The sequence below is a fragment of the Lepidochelys kempii genome, chromosome 1 (assembly GCF_965140285.1).
Source record: "Lepidochelys kempii isolate rLepKem1 chromosome 1, rLepKem1.hap1, whole genome shotgun sequence".
Taxonomy (NCBI): domain Eukaryota; kingdom Metazoa; phylum Chordata; order Testudines; family Cheloniidae; genus Lepidochelys; species Lepidochelys kempii.
The window spans coordinates 55,131,197-55,156,809 of record NC_136380.1 but is presented as its reverse complement, the minus strand read 5'-3'; the positions used below and the strand labels follow the sequence as shown (position 1 = coordinate 55,156,809).

Below are 25,613 nucleotides of genomic sequence, written 5' to 3'. Positions count from 1 at the left end.
CATTCATGGCCCACCAGACAATTTCCATACCCAGATGTGGCCCTCAGGCCAAAAAGTTTACCCACCCTAGCATAAAGCCTTCTCAAACTGCAGTCAGCCTACTGAAACAGCCACCAAAGGAGCTAATGATGCAGTTTACGTACCCATGCTCTGTATGGGTACTGGAGTCCCATCAATAGCACCGTCACAGTTAGGGCAGTAGAGTTTTCCCACAATGCAACACATTCATAGGACTAGAGTGTCCACACCAGGGGAGGAAGGGCATTAGGCACTCTGACAGTTACTTTGACTCAGGTCTGTGCACTGTAGTGTGGACCTCAGAGCCCAAGGTTCAAGCATGGGTCCAAAAATCCTTACCTAGGGTTAAAAGGCAGTGTAGACGCTCAAGGTTCCCAGACACAGGTTAGCTGACTTAGGTCCCACTAACCCTAGGCTTACATTGCTGTGTAGACATATCCACAGTAGAAGGTGTGGTAGAGAAAGCGATACATGCTTTGCCAGTGGTCCCAGCATAGGTAGCCTCATGATAAGAAGTTAATGTGACCCTTTCATGTAATTCCAAGTATTGATTTTACCTGCAGGCCTTAGTTACGGTAATGGTCATGGATTGTATTAAGTCTTGTTTTCCTTTCTCTCCATAGGCTTGTTGATTGGCTCTGGCTGTGCTCTCTATCCTTTGGGTTGGGACAGTGAAGAAGTTAGACAGACCTGTGGTAACCTTTCCAACCAGTTTGAATTGGGTAAGTAATTGTCAATGAATTGGAGTTCCTTTAAATTCGAGCTCATTTATTGTCTCTAAATGTAGAGAGGGGCCTGGAGAACATGCTTACTGAGAGCAATCCTTGCATATTTGCCGGCTGCTACTGTGTATATTATTCTATTGCTTAATGTAGTGTGCTAGGGCATGGGACTCCTTAAATCTTTACTATTGATATTTTCCCCATGGAAAATCACAGATATCATCAAAAGGAAAACCTCTTTTTGAAAGCAGAATTTCTGAAGAGAAATTAGAAGCAGTTACATCAAAAGAGACTGAGGGATGACAGGAGACAGCAGATTAGATGTGAATTTGGCATATGGCAGCAAAAACATCAGTGGAAGTTTTAGCTGCATGTGTGTGTGGACGGGGGAATCCATGGTTTACATCTGAGAGGTATAAAGGGGCCAATCGTGGAGAGATGCCATTGGCTGCTCAAGTACATTGAACTCAAATGTCTAAATAAATGTGCAGGAACTTCTTCACTTCCAACTCCTTTAAGCAAATCAGCGGGGTCACTCTGTAAATTCTTTCATGACCTGCACTTGGTGGAGCTCGTAATTCCCTGACAATAGTTCCTCTCTAAAGGACTCTGGCATACTTATCAATCTCTTCTTGCCCGTGGGGGTAAGGACAAAACTAGAATGTTTCTTAATTTTGCACAAATATTTTAACCAGGTCTACAGCCAAACCATCCCTACCCGAGAGATGTTTGTCCTTGGCTCATAAAGCTTACTTAGGAACCTCTGCAAAGTTTTGACCTTGGGATGCAACAGATTGCCCTTAATGTCATAGATGGAAGAAAATATGCACTAAACATAGTAATAGCCAAGAATATTTGAATTAAGAAATTCATTTCAAGACAGGATAATGTTTTCAGAGGGTAGACTGAGGTATCCAGGCCAAGAGACTATTTTTGGCCTGGATACCTCAGTCTACCCTCTAAAAACATTATCCTGTCTTGAAATGAATTTCTTAATTCAAATATTCTTGGCTATTACTATGCTTAGTACATATTTTCTTCCAATGAAATATAAAAATTCCTTCAATTATTCTACGAATATTTGCTGTATGCAAACATTAAGGACGGAGAGGAATTAAAAAAAAGGAATACGTAGGTTAACAATGAGGGCAAAGTTCCTGAGAGCGAAATCAATCATACTGTGGAATGGTCTCTCAAAGGAAGTAGAGGAACTCCATTGCAGGTTAAGATGAGACAGAACACTAGAAAGTAGATTGCAGGGAACAATCCTAACAGGTCTTGTGCACCTCTGATTTCAATTATTTCATTCTAAGTACCACCAAGTACTTCTTGCCAAAGTACAGCAAACAGCTACATGTCTATGCTCTTTCTTGGGAAAAGACTATATAGACTGTTGTGTGGTAACTTGAGTTCTTTTTGATGGCAGTGGCTACAAGAAGTTCCTAGAATAATTTTATGTTTAAATAATTCCTTGGTGGGAGAGCTGTGAATTCAGCGAGTTTAGAAGCACCCTCTGCCCTTTCTTGTCCCCTTGATCATGACTCATGAGCCTGGCATGCGAATAAGTCAAGCTATTGTAACAATACATTCAATAAAAGAACCCTTCTGAAAATTCGACTGTCAGCTTTTTCTTCCAGGAATGCATAAGGAATATGAACGGGGGACATAATAATAATTGTGATGCTTGATACTCTGACCATATTTTCTGGATTTCAAGGCTATTAGGCACCTATTATGCATACCTAAGTTTGACTAAGGTCCTGGTTGTGCTGACTGTTAGAATCTTATGTTACCATAGTAATTAACAGATTATAACGAGACCAGAAATCTGCTAAAAGTCTCTCGTCAGTATACCTTGCCTGAATTTAAATGCTTGGTTTTATATTTAAATTGGCCAGCGGTGGTGCGGAGTTACCCAGGACATTGGCAGGGGAGAGGTGGAGTACTGGACCTGCAGATTAGCTAGGTTGCTCATTTCTTTTCATTTAAGCCTTACAATTACCGGTAACCCAAGCCTAGGCTTTAGTTAATCATTAGAGACTGGTGTTCTCATGATAGCTTTAGGGCCAAAGCCAGCGTTTCACAGAATCCGTCTCACTAAGTCTCAAGATGCATTTGAGTAATCATTGCTTTCATCTGAATACTTAATTGGATCTATCAGCATTCATTTGATTTTTCCTTTTGAATCAGTGGGACCAGTTGCCTTCAGAATTGCACACAAATTGCATTTAAACGCTATGCACAGAAAGAGGAGCGGTGAGTGCGGTGGGACAGAGGCTTATCAGCCTCTCCCAGTGGGTGTGTATGCAGTTCCTGCTGTCACCTCTTCACCCTTGTGCAGGAGCTAGCTAGAATCACGTTGGAGCATAACTCCTGCTCCAGGCTCATACTCTCACAGGTGCTAGCTGTCTGCAAGGGCAGAAAGCTGGCCAGGCACTGAGCAGGAGAGCATGCTGCATCGTCTTCAAGCATGCTGCTCTAGTATGGGCACCCTAGGAGCACCTGAAAGACAGATGGATGGTCCAAAGGGGTGGCAGAATGGAACCCCACTGGACTCTGTATAAGATGAGCCAAGAGAACTTGGAGACCCTTCAGAAAGGAAAGCGTGGAACTGGGCAACAAAATCATCCACCCACAACAAATCACACAGACAAATCAGCAACATCATAGCAAAGACTACTGATAGCTCCAATAAAATGGACAGACACCTGGCATTCATCCTTCACTAGTAGCCATCAGCTAAGGTGGTTAACTTCATTTCTAGGACTGGAACTAGACTGACAGGGATTCAGGAAGTCAGATAGTTCTAGATGAACCCAGCATTACCCCAGCACAATCTTCTGGGTTACCTTCCCCAAAAAGAGAAAGCTAGAGGCAAAATGGTATTTGGCAAACTTGTCTTAGTTACACCAAGTGATGATTTCTTAGGCATAACCACCACTTATAAAATGGCTAACAGGCCAGTTCTGCTGGTCTGACGGGGCCAAGAATAAGCTATTTTTGGCCTCCACTACAGTAACATGTTAGGAATGTAAACTTCTCTGTGCTACATTTGAATGGGTTTTGAGTAAATTTTCTGCCACTGACCCATTAGTCTGTAACAAATTAACTAGCCAGGGAGGAGGCTATCTGTATACCTCTGAGGACGGTGAAGAGAAAGGTGGTGACAGGGACAGTATATGAGAAACCAAATAGAGAAACGAACGAGGAATTGAGTCAACACCCAATGGTGGCAGAAAACAACTGGAGCACTCTAGACTCTCCAGAGAACCTGCTAGGACTGACAGAATTGACATGGAGCTGCTGCAAGAAGCATGGGCCAGGAGATGAGCTGCAGGAAGCAGCAAAGGCCAAGAAGGATCTGTTGTGACCTTAGGGAGCCCCAGTTTCAGTCAAAGCCAGGACAGCAAATGGGTTAACTGGAAAGGGAGCTGGGAACTACATGGTGGAAGAAGGACTGGGGCAGTTTGGAGAAAGATGACAACTGTCCTGGTGCTGGATCTTTAGGATGGGTGTATGAGAAGAATGGGCTGGTGAGTCTGGGATTTCAAGTAATGAGATTAAAAAAAGTGGCTGAATTTTGCATCATATAAGACAAGGCTAGCCAGAAATCTTCAGGAATTAACAGTTGAATGTAGTGGGCTTAAAAAAAGAAACGCAACGCCCCAATTACAAAATGATATAGATGTACTTTGCAGACAGATAGGGAAAATAGTAACAGTGTATGATCCTTAGTGGGTGTGTAACCCACACGCCTCCTGGGTGTGGTGTTCTGGCCTATCTAGTGACACCGAGACCACAGAAAGAGAGATCAAATGAGTCTGCTCAATAGCCTTAGCTAACAGTGCGTTGGCTTTTAGCTCATGCAGTAGAGGCTCATGCACTAAGCTCCAGAGGTCCCCGGTTCGATCCTGCCCGACAATGCCTGGGGTCTGTCAGCGTTACAGGTACATTTGAGAAGTGCTTCTCCATGTCTGCAGGAACATTGACAAAGGCATCAGGCTAATTAGACACTCCAACTACAGCCAAGATAGGCCATATTGTGAAGGGACAACAAAACCCCACTTATATGTACATTTCAAAGTGGCATTTAATGTGGCTGCAGGAAAACTATTCATGCTTTTAATCTACATACAAGTGGATTTTTGTATACTTTTCCAGAAACCCTGACTTGGCACTATTTAGCATGCCCCATAGTTTGATGCTTTCCTTGAAATTTATTTAAAAGTAAACTGTGCATTTTATTCAGTTGGGTTTGACTGGTAACACAATGTACAACATCTACATTTTTAATCAAAAGAAAATATTGGTACAGATCAAGGCATACACAAATGGAGTTGTGTTTTAGCTGAATATATACGGCCAAGTAGAATTCATGTAGTCCTATCACGGATCAAACATCCATATCGGTAGAAGACCCTGCAATATACTAGACTCATGCACTAATGCTTTTTTTTGCCTGTCAGAAAGAAAGCTACAATAATAAATTATCTAAATTAGCATTTGGTTGCAGGCTAACGCAGTTGGCACAGATGATATGCCAGTCATAAGCAAGGAGCATAAGTACCAAGGGATTCTTATTCTTCCACAAATATATAGGGAAGGATCAAAGTCATTCCCATCTCCTGTTACAGCATATGCTGTTATTTATTCATTATTTATATTGTGGAGCTGCCCAAAGGCCCCAATCAAGATCAGAGCTCCATTGTGGTTCTGAGCTGCTAGTTGAAAGAAGTTAAGTTGATTCAGATATACAGGATCATATTTACAGCAAGAGTAATTAGCAAGTCATTTTCTCTAAATGGATCTCATCCAAACAGTTGTAGAACACATTTAATTTGGTCTGGGCTAGATGCAGTATTTCAAAAACACACCACCACATCACGCAGAAGTAACAGCTGAAAAGTGAAGTTCCCAGCAGAGAAAGGTTTGACAGGTTGGTGAGAGCTTGTCAAGAACCAAAAGGAATTTGCATCAGAATTAGGACTGTGCAAAAGACTTGCGACAGCTTTTAGATTTTGCAAAATCTGAGCCACCATTATGAAAAGTTTCTGAAATGCTGCCGCTTTACTTAAAAGCCGGGGGAATCTGTGTGGGTCAGAGGAGACTTTCAGAGACAAAAATAGGAGTAAGACGCCCAACTTCTTTTGCTGTTCAAGGAGAGTTGGGCCCCTTGAATAGCACACTGAATGGTGACTTAAGAGATGTGGGTTCTGTTCCCAATTCTACCACCTCCCTGCTGGATCACCTTGTCTCCGTGCAGTTTCCCCATCTGTAAAATGGTGGTGGTAATTCTGACCCTCCTTTGTAAAGCACTTTGAGATCTACTGATGAAAAGTGCTAGGTATTATCATTATTAATGGCCTTTTGTGTTTGACAATCACCTTCAAGACCATTTCTGAACTGAATCTCCAGGGAAATATCTATAATTATTTATACAAATCCAGAGATGCCACCAAAATGTTTTTTACATCAGTTCTAAATGACTTTAAAATAAACATCACATATTAAGTTTGACTTACAAAACTGAGCCTTAGCTGGCATTTAGTGGGATAGTCCTGAAATGATAGGGTGACACCTAGAAAGTATATTTCTACAGGTCAGTATGTTATCAAAGGCTTAGTCCACTGTAGTTTTCATTTTTTCCAGACATGGGGCTCTCACCACTTTCCTTGGAAGATTACTGTACAATTGGCTCAATTTCATGGTTTCTTCCTCTGCTCAACTTTTTTCTGGTCTGTGATCATAGATATTAGAGCATCCTGCAGACACTCTTCTCCCATTCATTGAGGTTTGCTTGTATTTTACTACACCATGGACTCTAGTGTAACTTTTTGTTTTTAAATGTGTGAGGTTTAGCCTTTACATATAAAGGCAACAGTGATCTCAAACCAGCTGTGCTCCATTGCTTTGAGCATTCAGAGATTTAACTAAAAGAAACAGATCTTGAGGAGATGTTCTTAGCATCTTCTCTCTCTATTAGTACTCTGAGATATATCAGAGCCTCTACTTTTTGCTCACTTTGCTTTGGCAGATTGAACTCTTCAGACACAGGCATTTCCTTTTTGCGAGCCATATTCTGGAAGCTGCATGCTGCTGCAAAGGCTTGACGGGCTTTCAATGGAGAGTGTTACAATATGACCCAGTCCCCTTCCCCACCCCCGCAGAGTTTGTTGTGACTGGACCCAGTCACTGGGTACCACATGCTTCCAAGCAAGTTGGGTGTGGGATAGAAGCTAGTCACTGTTTCTAGATCTGGGACTCTTAAGGCATACTCCTGGGCTCAGACAGCTTATCTAACCTCTTCCTTCTGATGTGGGATGTTGCCATCAAGCTTTCCTAGACCCTGAAACTGTAGTCAGACCTCCTGAGCCCCTAGTCACTGACAGATTCTCCCCCTGTGTTCTACCTAGGTTGTGGGTTCTCTGGACTTACCAGTTTAACCCCTTTGTAGCAGGACAAGACTCACCAGTGCAGCACCTCCTGCTGGTTATCCTGGGAATTTGCTTTTTTCCCTCAAGTGTTGGAGCACCCTCTGCAGGCCGGTGTCTTGCCTGCTGCTGGCCCCGTGTCCCTCCCAGACCCCCTTTCCCTCAGGGTTCTGCCCCAGCAGGACCCCCACTCTGGGTCTCCCTTCCCAGGGAGCCCCCAACCCGCTAGACCCGCCTCACCTCAGTGGCTACTGCCAGTCATCAACTAGCCCCCACTCATTGGGACAGATGTCAGTCTAATGACCACTCATCATAGGCAAGGGGTTAGGACCAGCTGCCTCTGCCTCTGCCTCTGCCTACTCCCAGGCTGCCCCTCTGCAGCCCCAGTACCTTTCATAGGCCTTCAACAATACCTGCAGCCTGGGGGTTTACCAGGCAGGAGCTCCCTTTTGCCCTTCCCCAGCACTGCTCTGTTTCAGGTACCTTACTCTCAGGCAGCTAGCCCTTCCCACTCCAGGACTAGAGTGAGACACCTTAGCTTCTGGCCCTCAGCCCTCTTATAGGGCCAGCTGGACCCTGATTGAGCTGGCCACAGCTGCAGTCAGCAACTCAGTCAGCTTCCCCCAGCTGTTCTTAATTCCTTCCCCTGCTGCAGCCCTCTCCAGGGCTGCTTTTAACCCTTTTTCTGCAGGATTGGGGCAGCCACCCCACTACACCCTTTGAGGACAACATGTAGGAAAGCAAGGAACACAGGCTTAGCAAAGGAATTTCTTAACGTGAGTTACAGATCTTTGAAAACAAGATAAGTCCTGAGGTGCCCCCTTCCCCAGTCTGGTCTCACCCCTCTTGTGAGTCTATCTGTCATCAGTGTTTCAGGCTGGGCAGAGTCTCTCCTTCCCTCTCTGTCCCCAAAGTCCTCCTTACATGTGGTGATGGTCTGCCCCCTGCACAGAGCAGAAACCTATTCCCAAATAGGGCCTCCATCTCCAGGTCACGTGCTCAAACTGTCACCGCCAGTCATTGTTGCTTGCTCACTTGCAGGCCACTGTCTAGAAAGAGTCTGGTACCATGGGGGTGGGCCAGTAGTTGAGTCAGTCAAAGTGGATAGCCCCAGATTGCAGCTTGATGGCTCTCTGTGATGGCCTTTCCACAATGTGCCATACACCTTTCCTAAGCAGGGCAGTTATCTGGAGGCTGCAAGTCCAAACGAATGTGGTCACACTGCCAATATTTCAACACAGGTATAATACAGACTTCAGAATTTGATAGTCATATCTCACCCCTCTCCATCATGTTCTGTGCTAGGCATACATCTAAACTTCATTCTAAATATCTCAGAATTTCTTTCTGTCAAGGGATATGTTTGTCTAAAAGCTTTATTATAATTTCCCTTTGCTGCTTCCAGAGGGTTGGAAGAGAGGATCACAAGAGAACTATTTAACTGATAGGCACTATTGCCTTAAAATAATTATTATAATAAATTGCCTTTATAAACAGTACAGTTACTAAAGAACACAAAAGTCATCTCTTTGGGAAAACTGCAAATATAGAACAGCTTTGTCAAACAGCTAGGTGGCATTTCAGCATCCTGGCTGAGCATCGACATCCAAAGGATAAGACTGTGGAGAAGAGATTTAGAAACCAGGATGTTTTTTAGAACACTATTAACTATAAAAGATTTTTAAACTATTTGTCATGAACAGTCAGAAATCTGACTTCTGTTCACAAGTTATCTACAAACAGATGGAGATTTTTTTCCTGGGGTGTGGTAGGACCGCAGGGCCTTCTGGAGGGCCTCAATGGGCCTGGTACACCCCATCACACCAGACCACACACTAACAGAGAGTGTGTCTCAAGAACCATCTCCCTTCCCATTTGCTATTGCTTTCTTTGAGCAACAAAGCATCATAGCTCAAATTTCAAATATTAAATAGGGTGTCATCTTGTTAAAAATAAGGGGAAAATGTTCAGATAATTTTGAGAAAATCATCAACGTTCTCTGGACAGAGAGGAGCACACTTCACCAAATACATCATTGGTTCCAAATTACTCACTCAGCTGTAGTTTGTACCTTCTCTGTCGTTGACTTCTTCCATGTACCTAACTCCTTTCTGTATGCATTTCAGGATGTAACTTCTACTGCTGCCTTTTGTAGCTTATTTTACATGTCAGAATCGCACTGTGTAAAGAAAAAGAATCTTCAGTTCTTGAACTCTTCTTGGTTTCCTTTCAAAATAATCAGATCCTCTTATCATAGAATCATAGAATATCAGGGTTGGAAGGGACCTCAGGAGATCATCTAGTCCAACCCCCTGCTCAAAGCAGGACCAATCCCCAATTTTTGCCCCAGATCCCTAAATGGCCTCCTCAAGGATTGAACTCACAACCCTGGGTTTAGCAGGCCAATGCTCAAACTGCTGAGCTCTTCTTTATTAGCTGATTATCTTTTCCATTAGCTTTGTGGCATTCAGACCTGCAATTCCTGTACTTATCTCTCTCTTCATTTTTAGTCTCTGATTTAAAAAAAAATACCCTGGTTCATTAAATTATTTCACATTCCCTCCTAGTATTGGACTCTCATGCAAAGCTGGTTACTAGAGTTGCTGCACAAGGTTTCTAAGTAGGAGGGGTTTTTAGATGTGTGGATTAATCAGTGATGTTTGCCATATGCTTTTTAGCACTGTATTTCTCAGTTGGAATAATTCTCAACCCTTTTTTTCTTGGTCTTAGAAAATGGATCCTACTTAAAGCTAAGTTATTAGCATTTGCCAGGTTCTCCAGGCTTCTAGCCCAGTGCAAGTTTTATTGATTTCAACAGTAATCTTATTTTAGGTCTTGCAATTAATGTAATAGGTTCATATCCCAGACACTCCTATATTCTGGAGTTTTCATACATTTCATTTATTGGATATTTTAGATAAAAATCACATGTATTTCCAGAAATGCTTTAAGTACTTGTGATTTTTTTATAGGATGGTATGAGTTGAAAGTATACTACTAAAGCCCCAGGATCTATGTAAACAGATCCCATGTGGAGCCCTGTGGTAGATCAAGGATTAGCCACTCCTCCAGCTGCCTAAATTAACTCTGCTTCATATTTGTCATGCTAAATTTTGGGGAAATCCATGGCATTATGGGAACAATATCATGCCCATGGAAATCATAGCAGAAATTAAGCAAATGATGTCTGTACCCCCATTGACTCAGCCATTCACTCCGTCACTTGTGGATTCATTCACTTGACTGACCATGTATTCACTCATGCAAAAAGCATGGAGATTTATTTCAGAAAGCTGTTAAAGTGATGCACTCCGTAACTCTCACGACAGCTGGGACACACCCACAGCTTTGTGTTGTGGTTGCTTTTCCTATTGTGGGCCAAATTATACTGCTGAGGCATAGCTCTGAGTAAGGAGCAGTGCAGAGAGAAAGACTGCCCCAGGGCAACCACCAGGAGGCACTATACACCATGTCACTCAGAGATCCTGGTTACTGCAGCTCCAAGTCCACCCCTAAGGAGGGGACAGTGTGTGCTCCCTCTATAGCCAGCCAGCTTCACTGACTGGATGTGACCCTGACTCCTTCTTACCCCTCCCTGCTCCCTACAAGGATCCTAGTCCTAGCAGCCTTTGCTTCTAATGGAGCTTGGGCTGTAATTGTTTTTACGTCCTGTACTGGGGACAGGTGGTATGGAGGGAAATGTTCCATGCACCCACTCTGCCCCCCACCCCACTTTGTTCACCTGCAGTATATATTTAAGGGCTGTGACTTGAGAGTTAATCCCCAAACTGATTTCTAGCCGCCCCCCACCCAAATATCAGCAGCGTTAAACCCCATTTTAAAAAATGTCTCGCTGGCTGTCTCCAATCTTGCCTGGGCTGTTGGTGGATGCTGCTGCCCCACTGACCAGTCAGAAGGCCCGTAGTTCCAATTATTTATGCTGCCTATCAACTTCCTTGCCAAGAAAACACCAACGAAACCAAAAGCTTTCAAATGGCCAGTGAGCATGCAACACCAGCAGAACGATGAGTCCCCAGCTCCTGTTACTGCCAGACTAAAATAGCCAGAGTCCCTTCCTCTGTCCTGCACTGGAAGGTAAATACTGGTGTATAAAAACTAGTGTAGGCCCTGAGCACAGTATCATTCCAGAACATGCAACTATGATGCATGACAACTTACTTAGATAGGAAAGTATTTTAGGTATTTTTAGATCCTTGGAGAAATTCCATTATCATGAAACTTAAACCATGCCATCCCCACATGGATTTTTTTCTCTCTCTCCCCCACTCTCACACATTCACTCTCTCTCACACACGCACACAGGATTTTGAGCACTGCCTAGTTATGTAATCGTGGACTTTGCTGTGCCTTTTAGAGCTTTGATTTCAACAACAGAGCATCAAATAAAAAAGCAATATTTATCATGCTTAGCAAGTCAGAGTCCCTCAAGGCAAAATACTGTACCCGATGGATGAATTTAGGCCCCAATCCAGCAAAGCACTTAAGCACATGCTTAACTTTCAGCAGGTGAGTAGTCTCATTGAAGTCACTGCGATAAAAATGAAGTATTTGTTTAAGAGCTTTGCTGGATCAGGGCCCTGCTGTGCTAGCTGCTGTTATAACTGCTATACAAATATAAATCAGGAGAACTAAATGTTTTTGCTCTCAAGTGTATAATTTCTGCTTGTGTATTGCCATTTGATTTGGCCTCTAGCCTAATCATTTGAATATTCTCTATCCTGCCCTTTACAAAACTTTACCACCTTTCTAAATGAGAGAATTTAATGCAAAAGTCATTTCACAGGTTAAACTGCAGCTAAATTGCCCAATTATTGACAACCAACAATCTTTCCTTAGGGTGCAATGGACTAAAATAGCTGGTACATGCAGCAAAATGAAAACACTGGAGCTAAAACATAAACTAGAGCATCCCCTCCACCATGAAATACAAGATTACAAGGGGAGTACCATTGTTTCAGTGTAACACTTGGCCATTTGTGGTAGATGATCGTTAATTTCAGCAGGTAAATTTGAAACATTTTATTGTTGGCTTGAGAACTGTAATTAGAACACTGCAGAGAACACTTCACCCTTTCCAACAGCAGGCTCCTCTTCAGTGTTACAGCTCTGAATGCTGCCCCATTCTGCAGCCTCCACGTATACATCAAGCTATTTTAGCAAGAGATTCCCACTGCTTCTGGCACTCAATGGAACTAATGAGCAGGTTGACTTTTGTGTCACTGTTGCTCTAAGGTCAGTGTCCCAGTGTTCTTTCAACCACCCTGCTGTACTTCCCTGTCCCTTTACTTGTTCCTCTTGACCTTGCTCCCTCTGGCAAGCTTGAAAGAGCAACAGACTGCCTGCCATTCCTTATATGATCAAAGGGGGTGACGGTGTTCCTTGGGGAAAATGGAGCACAGTGAGGGGGGAAACCTTGGCTTGCCAAGTCCAAGGTTGAATGTGCATCCTGTATTTCTCAAGCAACGCTGTGACACTGATCTAGCAGCTGGCTCATCATCCATAAACACATTCCTCACTATACATCTCTCCCTTGTCCTCTGCCAAGATACAAAAGTTGAATTTACCCCATGCAGAAGTCAAGTCTCCTTATTCCTTCCTGTTTCCCTAAGGGCATGATTGAGACATTCTGAATGATCCCAGCAGGTGAATTTTTGGTCCTGGTTCTTTTAAAGTAGCATTTCAGCCAGAACTTTCTGTATTCGGGATCATCACAAGAAAAAGTGACATATCTCAAGGCAGTGGTAGAATTCTTATTTTGTTGTTTTAGAAGACACATCCTGGGAGTAGCTAGTGACCAAAAGGAACTGTTAGATGGAGTCCATCACCCTTCCAAGACAGACAGAAGCCCCCTGAAAGATGTGTTATGAATACAGGGATTTTCAAACCAGCTTCAGAGATTTAGCCACCCATCTTCCTGAGGCTTTGTGAAGATGTCTGGAGTGGCTCGTGAATGTGAGTGCCAACCTCAGGGCAGACTGTTACAAACCAGGGCACAACCCCCCAAATTGGTTGTTTGTTCTATAATTAGATATCACCAACCAGGTGTCAAGTGTGACTTCTTAAGTACTATAACAGCCTTGAGATGGAGTCAGACAGTCCCCTTGGGCACTTCCAGGCAAGCCTGGCTTTGTGACAGATGGTCCCCTACACCAAAACTCACAATATTCAGGTTACTCCCAGTCCCAAAGGACCAGTCACTGACCCCAGATCAATGGTACCTTAGATACCTCACCAAAGATAACGCTTGTAACCAACCCTGTAAGAAAGAAAATAAAGATTTATTAACTAGGAAAAAGTAGTAAGAGTTATTTACAGGGTTAAAGCAGGTAAACATAAACACACAAATGAGTCACAGTTGTAGGTTTCAAAAAGTAATAGAAGCTGCTGTAATGTGCAAGCTCTGTATGTCCTTTAGGGCTAATCCAAGCTAAACAGCTTGGGGATCCCTTGCTTATGCTTAGAAATATTGCCCTCTCCAAATTCCAAGCAGCATAGTGATACAGAGCCTTCTGGTCAGGGATTTTTATTCCTTTCGCCCAGCATTCAAACAGTAATGGGATGAGGGTTTGTACACATCCTCTCTTCCTGGGTGTGGGGAGAGCAATCAATAGTCTTTTGTCCACTGGCCTTCTGTGGGCCTTCTTTTGTTGGGCAGGAGATGACACCCGTTGTGGTAAACTAGTATTTCACACTTGGTAATGCTTCTCTCCTGACTCGGGGGTGTTTCCAGTTTCATAGAAAACACTACTATAGTTACAAAGCAAACACTTAAATATTACCTTACAGCATGGGGTACAAATATTGTAAGTGAGATTATTGCATATAGCAATTCACAAGCATTTCATACAGTCCACACACTAAATGTCTCTATAAATCTAATACCTATTTTAACAGTACTAACACACAGGTGAGCCCAATTAGTTTCCAGATATGCATTTGTCAGTGTTCAGTGAGGCCTGGGGCCCTTGGCATGACTTGACACCTGGTTTGCCAGCTTCTTTTGAAAATCCCAGCTGAAATTGTTGTTATGCTTGTGTAGAGGCAAAAAGAATGGATTTTTCCATGTACAAGAAATATTTATTAGATAAGAGTTCTCTGTTGTAAAATCCAGCTATCTGCACCAATCATCATCTCTGGGCATGTATCCCAGAGCTTAAAAACATAAAGTACTACAGCAGAATATAATATATATAAAAAAGCTTCCCACTTCCTCAATAGCCTGAGAACATAGCCTGACCTTAGTGACTGCATTCTGCTTGCCTGAATTCCACCTGAGCTTTCCATTGGTTAAAGGATTCTTCTTCACTAACTGTTTTGTGATGTTGCTGTGCATGATTATCAAGCAGTAGATTCTCCCTCCGACGTGGCAAATAAGCTTATTCTGGTGGGAAGGTAGATTGGAAAGGAATGTGGGATCCTTTAGGAAGAAAGGGGGTATATCGGTGTTATAAATTGCTGTCAATAGTCAGGAACACATACTGGAATATGTCCTATACATTAGAGCACCGGCAGGCTAAACTCTTACTTTTGGCTCTGCACCAGCCAGACTTGCCATGCTGTAGGGGAGTTGAAGGATCTCCACACCTGCTCCACAGTGGGACTCAGACCTTTTCTAGGATTGGGTGGCTAATGACATAAGGTCCTGAAGGTCCTCCTTCAGCCAAGCTTCCCACCCTTTGGCAACACTTGAAGGATTCTGGTCCTGCACAGGAGCCACAGAGGCCACCACCAAAGGTGGTATTAATCCTTATGGAGTAGCCACAAAAGTGGGACCTAGCAAGTCGCTAAGTCTGGCTGCCCTCCCAGGGCTGGACTAAGGCGTAGGCTATATAGGCCCATTCATAGAGCCCAGCTCCTCAAGTCATTTGATTGTGTCAGAGTCGCAGCTCTCTTTCTTTTTTTGAAAACAGTTTCCAGGCCTCAGGATTGTGAAGAAAACCCCGAAAACATGCAACAAGTTTAACAGTGCTGTGGTCCTGCAGACAGCCTGACATAATTGCTCTCAGAGGTGAGAGCTTCCCATTCATCTTCACAGGTTCTGAACTCCAATATCTGCTGCAGTGGGAATGCTGCCAACACCACCCAACAGAGAATGAGGTGTGCCCAAAACGCATATGGCAGGCCTGTGGCTTGACACCCCACCCCACCTCCCCGCCTCCGCTATACCCCAGTGCCTGGGGGTAAGCAGCTTCCAACTCTGCCTTTCTAGAGGGCACAGGGGACACTTGCTGTCACCCCTGCTGCTCCAGAGGGAAGGATGGCCCCTGCTGCTGCTCCTGGAGGGAGGAAGAGGGCCTCATGCTGCTGCTCTTGCCTCTATGGGAGGGAAGGGAGTCCTCTGCCAACCCCATTCAAAATGTGCCACGAAAACTGAGCCACAGGGGCCGCTGTGTCATGGTGTGCTTAGGACCCAGGATTGCCTCAATCTGGCCCAAATAAAAATGACCTGTGGGATGGGTAGGTGTCTTGAGGTGGGAGAGCAGATGTCTCCTTTTTCTCCAATAGGGCAGTTTTTCCCAGATAGAGGCTGCACCTTCTCCCATTGACTATTCCATTTCTGAGCTGGTGGTGATCTCAGGCTGTGTGGTCTCCTTTAAATTCCTCTACACAATACAGGGAATCTGCCCCCACCCCTCTTCCCAACCCCTGCAACAGAGATGTGATGGCTCTGTGCCTGCAGTGCCTCCTATCCCCAAGGGCATAAGGGAGTGGGCTCCTGGGCTCTATCCCCTGAACAGGGGGAGAGGTCTGGGGAAAGCAGTGGACGTGTTATTCCTTGACTTTAGCAAAGCTTTTGATACAGTCTCCCACAGTATTCTTGCCAGCAAGTTAAAGAACTATGGGCTGGATGAATGGACTGTTATGTGGATAGAAACCTGGCTAGATCATCAGGCTCAATGGGTAGTGATCAATGGTTCCATGTCTAGCTGGCAGCCGGTATCAAGCAGAGTGCCCCAAGGGTCGGTCCTGGGGACAGTTTTTGTTTATTAATGATCTGGAGGATGGCGTGGCTTGCACCCTCAGCAAGTTTGCAGATGACACTACTCTGGGAAGAGTGGTAGATATGCTGGAGGGTAGGGATAGGATACAGCAGGACCTAGACAAATTAGAGGACTGGGCCAAAAGAAATCTGATGAGGTTCAACAAGGACAAGCGCAGAGTCCTGCACTTAGGACGGAAGAATCCCATGCACTGCTACAGACTAGGGACCGAATGGCTAAGCAGCAGTTCTGCAGAAAAGGACCTGGGGTGATAGTGGACGAGAAGCTGGATACGATTCAACAGTGTGCCCTTGTTGCCGAGAAGGCTAACGGCATTTTGGACTGTATAAACAGGAGCATTGCCATCAGATCGAGGGATGTGGAAAAATTGGAGAGTCCAGCGGAGGGCAACAAAAATGATTAGGGAGCTGGAGCACATGACTTATGAGGAGAGGCTGCGGGAACTGAGATTATTTAGTCTGCAGAAGAGAAGAATAAGGGGGGATTTGATAGCTGCTTTCAACTATCTGAAAGGGGGTTCCAAAGAGGATGAATCTAGACTGTTCTCAGTGGTACCAGATGACAGAACAAGGAGTAATGGTCTCAAGTTACAGTGGGGGAGGTTTAGGTTGGATATTAGGAAAAACTCTCTCACAAGGAGGGTGGTGAAGCACTAGAATGGGTTACCTAGGGAGGTGGTGGAATCTCCCTCCTGAGAAATTTTTAAGGTCAGGCTTGACAAAGAAAGAAAACAAAACAAAATAAAAAACATCGACCCTTCTGATTTGCGGTCGCTGTGGAAACCAGCCCCACAGCCTCTCTCTCTCTCTCTCTCTCTCTCGCTGGACTTGGCAGGGAGTGGGGCTGTCCGCTCCACTGCTAACCTATTTTCAATGCCAGCAACCTCTACTTTAACTGTCAAGTGTAGTTTTCCCCTGCATTGAAAACAGCTATCTGCCAACCAAGTAAGCTCGGAGGCTTGTCTGACGAACCATTATAGACAGCAGGGGAACAATTTAAATAGTTTTGCTTCTTTCGTTTCTTGAAAGGGTTGTAGGCAAACTAAATCCTCTGAGTGTTCCCAATTTAGGTGAATTAAATATAGGTAGACAGAACAGAAATCAGACGTCAAGAATTATAACATTCAAAAACCAGTCGGAGAACACTTCAGTCTCTTTCGTCTCTCGATTACAGACCTAAAAGTGGCAATTCTTCAATAAAAAAACTTCAAAAACAGACTTCAATGAGAGACTGCTGAATTGGAATTAATTTGCAAACAGGATACAATTAACTTAGGCTTGAATAAAGACTGGGAGTGGATGGGTCATTACACAAAGTAAAACTATTTCCCCATGTTTATTAGCCCCCCCCCCCCCCCCAACTGTTCCTCACACGTTCCTGTCAACTGCTGGATATGGCCCAACTTGATTATCACTACAAAAGTCCCGTCCCCCGCCACTGATGATAGCTCACCTTACCTGATCACTCTGGTTATGGTGTGTTTCATGTTCTCTGTGTATATAAATCTCCCCACTGTATTTTCCACTGAATGCATCCGATGAAGTGAGCTGTAGCTCACGAAAGCTTGTGCTCAAATAAATTTGTTAGTCTCTAAGGTGCCACAAGTCCTCCTTTTCTTTTTGAGAACTCTAGAAGGAGCACTGGACCTCAGGTCAGTAACGAGCAGCCAGCCTCTTAGTTGTATTTGGAACTCCTCTGAAACCCAGAGGAATCCGCTCGGATGATATTTTTCACTTTTTAAAGTCTCTCTTCACCAGCAGCCTAAAACACTCCTGCTCTTTCATTATGCAAAAAGGTAATAAAGGCCCAGTCATTCGCAGCTGCTTGTTTTATGCAGTTTAAGGCAATGTCCTCTCTATTTTAGTGGAACTGTCCAAAACTTGTTGAGTTTCCTTCTTTGGGGAAATGGTGAAGTAGACAGGACATTTTTGCAGTGTAAATTTCACAGTTTTATAAATGTTATTTTAGAAGCATTTTTTTAAAGAAAGGCCCAGAAGCCCTGCTTTTTGTTATGACAGACTTGTATAACTACACTAGAGAAAGGGGCGGGGTTCTGTATCTTCATAGATTCACCAGTTTTGCTTCAGGTGTGAAAATTTCTAACAGGCAGACTCCACAGCTCTGTCCCTTCCAGCAGATTGGCATCAGTCTGAGGAAAGAGGAGTAGTGTACAGTGAAGTCTAAATACCTTTATTCATTGAGGTTTGGAAATGTAGGCTACAATTCTGCAAGAAATGCATGCAGGCAATCCCTTTACACATGTGCAACTGTAACACCAACAGACCCCGGTCGCTGGCGGGCAGGATTGAATCTGGGACCTCTGGACCATCCATTCACAACTACTCAGGAGGAAAAAAAAGTTTCAGAATTTAATATTCCCTTGGCAATAGCCCAGATTCCCTGTTGGATTTGATGCTGTTTAGATTGGTAAAAGGACCCTAGAGAACCTATTTGGCTCAAGTGTACATTCCAACACAGACTTTCTGTCCATATAAACACTATGTAATAAATCCATATTGTAAATATCTCTGAGATCCTGAAGTGCTTATGCCAATTTTCTAATTAGCCATACTATAGACAGGATTCTGTGGATCTGTATCATTTAATGACTTGTACCTTTTTCAGGTGGCCATGTTCAGTGTTTCACTCATTACAGTAGTGCTGAGAAGCACCAGTCAAGACAAGTGTGTTAAGCACTACATAAATGCATAAGATGACGCAGTCACTGCCCTGAGATATTTACAGCCTTCCAGTACCTCGCATTAGCATTACATTTAATACCAAAAAAAAAAAAGAGCAAGAAAGTTCCTGTAAGCTCAGACACCAAATTCATGAGCACCTAGATAGATTAGATAGCACCGATATCTGGCTGCCTTCTACCATAATAGGAAGGCTTTGGATGGAGGTGTATAAATATAAGTTGCTTACAAGGAGAATGAAACCAATAAGCTGATACAGAAGATAAAATGCACAGCACCATAAGCTGTATTTGGTTACTTCTGTTTTCATTTGCCTCCAAAAGGAAAGAGCTTATAAAGTTATGGTGAAAGCAAACCTTTCTTCTTGAATAAAACATGGTTTCCTTGGTTTGTTTGTTCATCTTAGGTACTTGTGAAATTGGCTGGGCTTACTACTGCACCGGAGGAGGAGCAGCTGCCGCTATGTTAATCTGCACTTGGTTGGCCTGCTTCTCTGGCAAGAAACAGAAACAGTACCCTTACTGAGGCTGGCGGCCTGAGAGTCCAGTTTAGAGAATGAATGAGCTTCAAGAGGCCGAAGTGACTTGCAGACTTCTTCTGAAAAAAGTGCTTTAGCTCCTAACTGCAGAACAGTCAGTGTGAAATGAGAATGCACCTGGTCAAGGACATGAGGTGACACTGAATTGCGGGGAGGGTGGGGAGTCTGGAAAGCTGGACCAAACACTGCGAATCTTGGAAGGCATGGGCAGTTCTTGCTTGACAGAGTATATTTCTGATCTGTTCTGGAAGAATTCAATTTTACGAGCTAGGAATGCTCCCCTTTGGTAAATTGTGAAGGTATGGGTGTACCAATGAATTGAAAGACTAGTGAAAATAATATTTTGGGTAGGGTATAATCTTCCAAAGTTCCCCTTCAGCACAACACACACACACACGTATAGACCATGGCACAGAACAAATAAAATGCAAACTTACTGGTGCATTTTTTCTTTTTTTTAATTCATTGGATGGTTTAAAATTCAATGTTATACCACTTTTTAAACTACACGTGAAACCTAATAAATGGACCAATAAGCCACTTTAACAGTATTTTGTATATTCTCTCTACTCTTTTTCCCAAAACTTTTATTCACTGCTTATTCAGCCCTATAGAATTTTTATTTAGCTTCTGTGTTTTCAGCATTATTACAAAAATGCGACATTTTACTCAGCATATATAGGGGCTTTGCCTATAGTACTATTATGAAGGGCAGTAAATGGACATCTTTCAGTCCATGGAGAATTCCACTCATGGCACTGTAGGATATTGTTGGTTACGTAAGACTAATGGGAAACGTCTTCCAGATATAGATTTTGTCATCGTTACGTTTAGCTCATTGTTGTTGTATTGTGCTGTACCATGTTTATCATTTCAATATTCATTTTTGTAAAAAAAGTATATAAATGTGCTATTATGTTTGTATTTGAAAATCTCTGTAAATAAATTTCTCTCTGATCAGTACTGGAAATGCATTATAGTGTCATCGGATGAATCGGTTCATTTCTTAGATCTCCATAAAAATTTTTTGCAAATAATCACATCCTTCATACTCCTTTTGGGTACATTCTGCCCCTAACGTGTACACAATTTAACTCCCATAAGAACCTGTCACAGTTATAGAACACCTTTCCTTCAAAAGGATCATTAACCTCGCAGACTGATATACAAACTATTCACAAGTGACTTCATCAGTCTTTGGGCTGAAACATAGCAACAATTGACAGACATGGCCACCCTACACATTTTAGGTCAGGAAGTGAAGGATAGTTGATCCAACCAAAAATGAAGTTGCCAGTCTCAGCTAGGCAGTATGCCATTTTGGAAAGTCATGGTCATGTGAATAAATCTAAAGACTGAGTGTCTGAACACCTGGATTCTAATATCTGGCTTTGCCACTGACTTGCATTGTGACTGTGGGCCTGTCACTTATCCTCTCTGGGCCTATCTATGACATGGGGAGAATAATACCCATGATGTGTACATGTGAAATATTATTTTATTTATTACAAATGATTACCCAAGCTGGATTTTGGCCAGGATACCAGAGCTAATGCCTTGCAGATATGAAAAATGCTGCGGGATCTGTAATGATCACCAGTGGGGTAAGGATATTGGTTTTGCATGTCATCTGAAAGACAAAGAGTCAAATTCTTTCCTCATTTATTCCAGATTTACTTTGATTTGACTCCACTGACATCAGTCGAGTTACTTCAGCTGTATACTAGTGTAACTGAGCAGAATTTAGCCAAGCGCCTCCAACAGCAGTGTCCCCCTAACACCATGTTGGTCTAATGTGAGTTATGCAGACATCAGGGTGGAAATCCTAGCTCCATTGAATCACAGAATATCAGGGTTGGAAGGGACCTCGGGAGATCATCTAGTCCAACCCCCTGCTCAAAGCAGGACCAATCCGCAATTTAAATTATCCCAGCGAGGGCTTTGTCAAGCCTGACCTTTAAAACCTCTAAGGAAGGAGATTCCACCACCTCCCTAGGTAACCCATTCCAGTGCTTCACCACCCTCCTAGTGAAAAAGTTTTTCCTAATATCCAACCTAAATCTCCCCCACGGCAACTTGAGACCATTACTCCTTGTTCTGTCATCTGATATCACTGAGAACGGTCTAGATCCATCCTCTTTGGAACCCCCTTTCAGATAGTTGAAAGCAGCTATCAAATCCCCCCTCATTCTTCTCTTCTGCAGACTAAACAATCCCAGTTCCCTCAGCCTCTCCTCATAAGTCATGTTGTCCAGCCCCCTAATCATTTTTGTTGCCCTCTGCTGGACTCTTTCCAAATTTTTCCACATCCTTCTTGTAGTGTGGGGCCCAAAACTGGACACAGTACTCCAGATGAGGCCTCACCAATGCTGAATAGAAGGGAATGATCACATCTTGGATGTTTTGCCATTAACTTCAATGGGCTAGGATTTTACCCCGAGTGTAGAAGAGATCCCATAATTTTAATACTCTCTTTAGAAATATATGGTTGCTTTCTAAACTATAATTATTCATTTTGCAATAGTGCCTAGAGACCCCATCTGAGATTTGGGCCTCATCTGTGCTAGGTACCGAACAAATAACCTAGTAAAAAACAGTCCTTTCCCAATCTCCAATAGACAAGACAAGCAAAAATCTCTCATTTATTTCAAGGAAAGCAGCATGATCGTAGAATGTAATTCAGCATTTCCCAACTGATGAACTTGCACGTTTATTAATCATAAAATTAACTGATATTACATTTCAAAACATATTTTTCTGTTTGTATATTTCCAATTGTTTTTTTATATACAATTATGTATGCCACGGTTATGATGTTTGTTCTAGTTACCACTTTGTGGCTTAATAACCTCGGAAAATTGTACAGTGGGGCTGGCCAAATAAATTGGACAGAGTTCCAGAGGTGTGGTTGCTGTGGGAAGAGTTATGTCAGTTTTGAATGATTAATTCCGATCTTCCTAAACAGATTTGTATTGGGTTTTACTCTAGGATGAGTAGTGTTTATCCACTTTACAGTACCATGTGCTGAGAAGTATATTGTACCCTGTACTTTCCAGATTAGCCCATAATAGCCATATCATGTTTGACCTCGAGTTTCCATTAAGAACCACATCAGCTATATTGTGGAGACTTAGCTCCATATACTGGCCTAGATCCTCACATGCTCTTCCATTGGTATTAATGAGAGTTGTGCACAGAATGCTAGGGCCCTTCATATTTCTGTTTTTGGGTTTTCAGAGCATTACATTCTCACTACAACATAGCACCAAATTCAGACCTAGCGTACCTGTGAAACACAATTGACTTCAGCGGAGTTCCACCGATTCACACTAAGGCTGAATTTGCCTAATAGAGGGGTTGAGTGCAGCCTTTTTAACATTAAAGCTAAATAGTCACATCTCCCTATGTGGTGGTGGCTCCCTGGGTCCTTTGCTCCACAAAGCGCTCACTCGAAATTGCCTGCCTCTGCACATCACTCCGCCACCGAAACAATCTTGTGGGGCTTCCTCTTAAACAGCAGAGTGATTTACAACGTTCCAGAGACTTGATTATGAAAATGTACTCTTCTTCTAAATGTAAGGAACCTTGCACACCCCCATACTCTTGGACTCTAATTACAGTATGACTGAGTTCATCCGAATTAGCTTGCAATTTGTGTTTTATTTGGAGTTGAATAAAACAGCAGTTTTAAATAATCTAGTCAATGATGCAGGCTGCACCTGCTCTGTCACTGGTTAGCATATAACTTTCAGCTGCTGAGACATGAATAAACCAATCCCAGTTTAATTAGGTTTGCCTGTATTCATATGTTTTGGTTTTGACATCCATTATGTATTATAATATAAATGCTGTTTGTTGTTTGTAACCAAGGGACTCCTCGATGCTGAGAGGAAGAGGGCAACATAGGGTTACAAGGATCCATTGCATCTGGTATCTACATACTAGTTCAGCAAAGCATGTTATATAAGGTCTCTACCGGAAGCCTGTGTCACACGGATCATCATAATCATTGTGAAATGTATGTACGGATAACATGTAAGGAGTTACGTATGTATACTGAAAATTATATTCTTACGGTCTGTGAATTGGGACCCATCACCAGAAGTTGAAAAACCAGTTTCTTTCAGGCAGAAAATGTTTATCTATCGGTCTGTTTCCATATAAATTGAGTAATGCATCCTTTACATGAATGCCTATTTACAGTCTGAGCAAAATGCAAATCAAGACCAGCTGACTGCTCTTGCCAAAGCTTTTGGACTCAGCCAAGCATTGACAAATTCATTGCTGGAAACCAGTCTGGTTTACCTGTGTGTTAGTAAGGTTACAATGGTATTGGACTTAGAGCATTTAATTTTTAGACTTTATGAAATGCTTGTAAATTGCTGCATGCATTAATCTCACTTATAGTATCTTTATCACAAGCTATAAGGCAAAATGTAAGTTTTTGCTTTATGACTGTAAAAAATGTTTGCTCTGAAACTATGAACCTAGTCAGGAGGGATCGTTGCCTAACTGTCAAGAAGGCTAACAAAACTAAATGGGCCATTGTGGGACATCACAATACAAAGACTTTATTAATTTTCCTTTCCCACCCATGAAGAGGCTACGTACAAAAGGGCTCATCCCATCAGCTTGAATTCTAGAAGAAGGAAATAAAAATAGCTGACAAGAAAATTTGTCACCTCTTTTTTGTTGTTTGCACCCTCACAGGGCTGGAGCTATGAAACAGAAGCAGAAATCCCCAGAGACAACCCTGGTGTAGCCCTCAAAAAGACATTCAGAGCTGACAAATTACTGCAACTCTACCATATTTTAAAACCATAGACTGACTCAGTTGTGTATATGTTCTTGCCTGCTTTAACCATATCATAACTCTTTCATTTATTTTTCCTAGCTAATACATCATTAGTTAATGCTTATAGCCAGTCCTGTAATAAACTGTTTTTGATGAGAGATCCAAGATGCAAGTTGACATGAGGTAAGTGACTAGTCTCTTGGGGCTGGGAGCAACCTGAATATTTTGTGATCTTTGGTGTATAGCAACCAACTATCACTAAATCCAGCTTTCCTGGGTGGCAAGATAGACTGGAATGCACAAGGCGACTGTGAATCTATGGTAAGACTGTTACACTGCTTCAGGAGTTCACATTTGTTTCTGGGTCGGTGACATCTAATTATAAAACACACAATCAGTTTGGAGTCTCTTCCCTGTTTCTTGACAGGTTGGCACTCATGGTTGCGAACCACTCCAGACAGCGTGATTCTCCAGAGGAGATTCTAGAACAGGAAAGCACAAGCAGCAAGGATAATCATGTTTGCAAGAGAAGACAATGGATTTTTGGACTATAACTGTAGGGACACAGACAAACTCTGGATCTTTCCACTGAAGAGGCAAGAAGACAGTGTGACTTGTCTTGTGAATGTAAGATCACAGCCAAGCCTGGGTGTAATACTCTGGAAGGATTTTGGGTGAACTTTTGCTCTATATGACATGACAGTGTCTTGGCAGATAAGTTTAGTATGCATGTTATGAGTGTATTTTATATGCAACCCTTTGATTCCAATATTTCTACTTGCCATGATTTGAATTTCTGTTCTTTGTTAAATAAACTGATACTTGCTTTCTCTATAAGCAAATCTAAGTGCCGTGCATTAACCAGAGCTGTGTCCTATGGTGTGACCGGTAAGCTGTAGTGTGCTATTCCTTCAGGAACAAAGGATCTGGGAATTCTGTGAGTGTCCAGTGGACCAGGGGCTGGGCAATCTAGGGAGATGCTCAGAGGACTGAGAGATTGGAGTGTATCTGCCATTAACCTGTAAAGAGAGAGCAGGGCTTGCAGAGACCTGGAAGGCATTTCTTGTGTTGACAGAGACTGGTGGTGTTGGAGAGCTGACCCACAGCAAGCACAGACAAGGTTTCCTCATGCTAAGGGAAGGTGGCCTTCCATTCCTATCACATTGTTACAAACTGAGGTCCTGCTAACCAGCTCATCTGAGTTCGTAGTCTGAGAACTCAGCGTAACAAACGTTGCTTTGAATTTAACAGTTTAAAATGTAAATTAGATATTTATGGAAAACATACTTGAAAGGCATTTGTGTAAATGGTTATAATATTTATCCTGGTGAATTTCCTATTTAGTTTTTTTCTTTTTTTCTTTTTTTTTTGGTTGCTATTAAAGGCT

At 42.8% G+C, this 25,613-nt stretch overlaps 1 protein-coding gene across 5 annotated transcripts in view; it reads left to right on the top strand.

The window, feature by feature from the left end:
* Positions 1–25,613, top strand: part of LHFPL6 (LHFPL tetraspan subfamily member 6) — a 251,499-nt gene that overhangs the window by 200,308 nt on the left and 25,578 nt on the right. The window contains exons 3-5 of one of the 5 annotated variants that reach the window (XR_012158732.2): positions 642–740; positions 15,103–15,200; positions 23,302–24,853. Coding sequence is in view for 3 of the 5 variants with exons in the window: in XM_073342573.2 (XP_073198674.1) it covers positions 642–740; positions 19,300–19,418 (218 nt within the window). In the remaining 2 variants the exon portion in view is untranslated. Of the gene's footprint in view, positions 1–641; positions 741–15,102; positions 15,201–19,299; positions 22,333–23,301; positions 24,854–25,613 lie in introns of those variants that run through there. The other 4 variants (XM_073342588.2, XM_073342600.2, XM_073342573.2 and 1 more) reach the window with 4 other exon arrangements.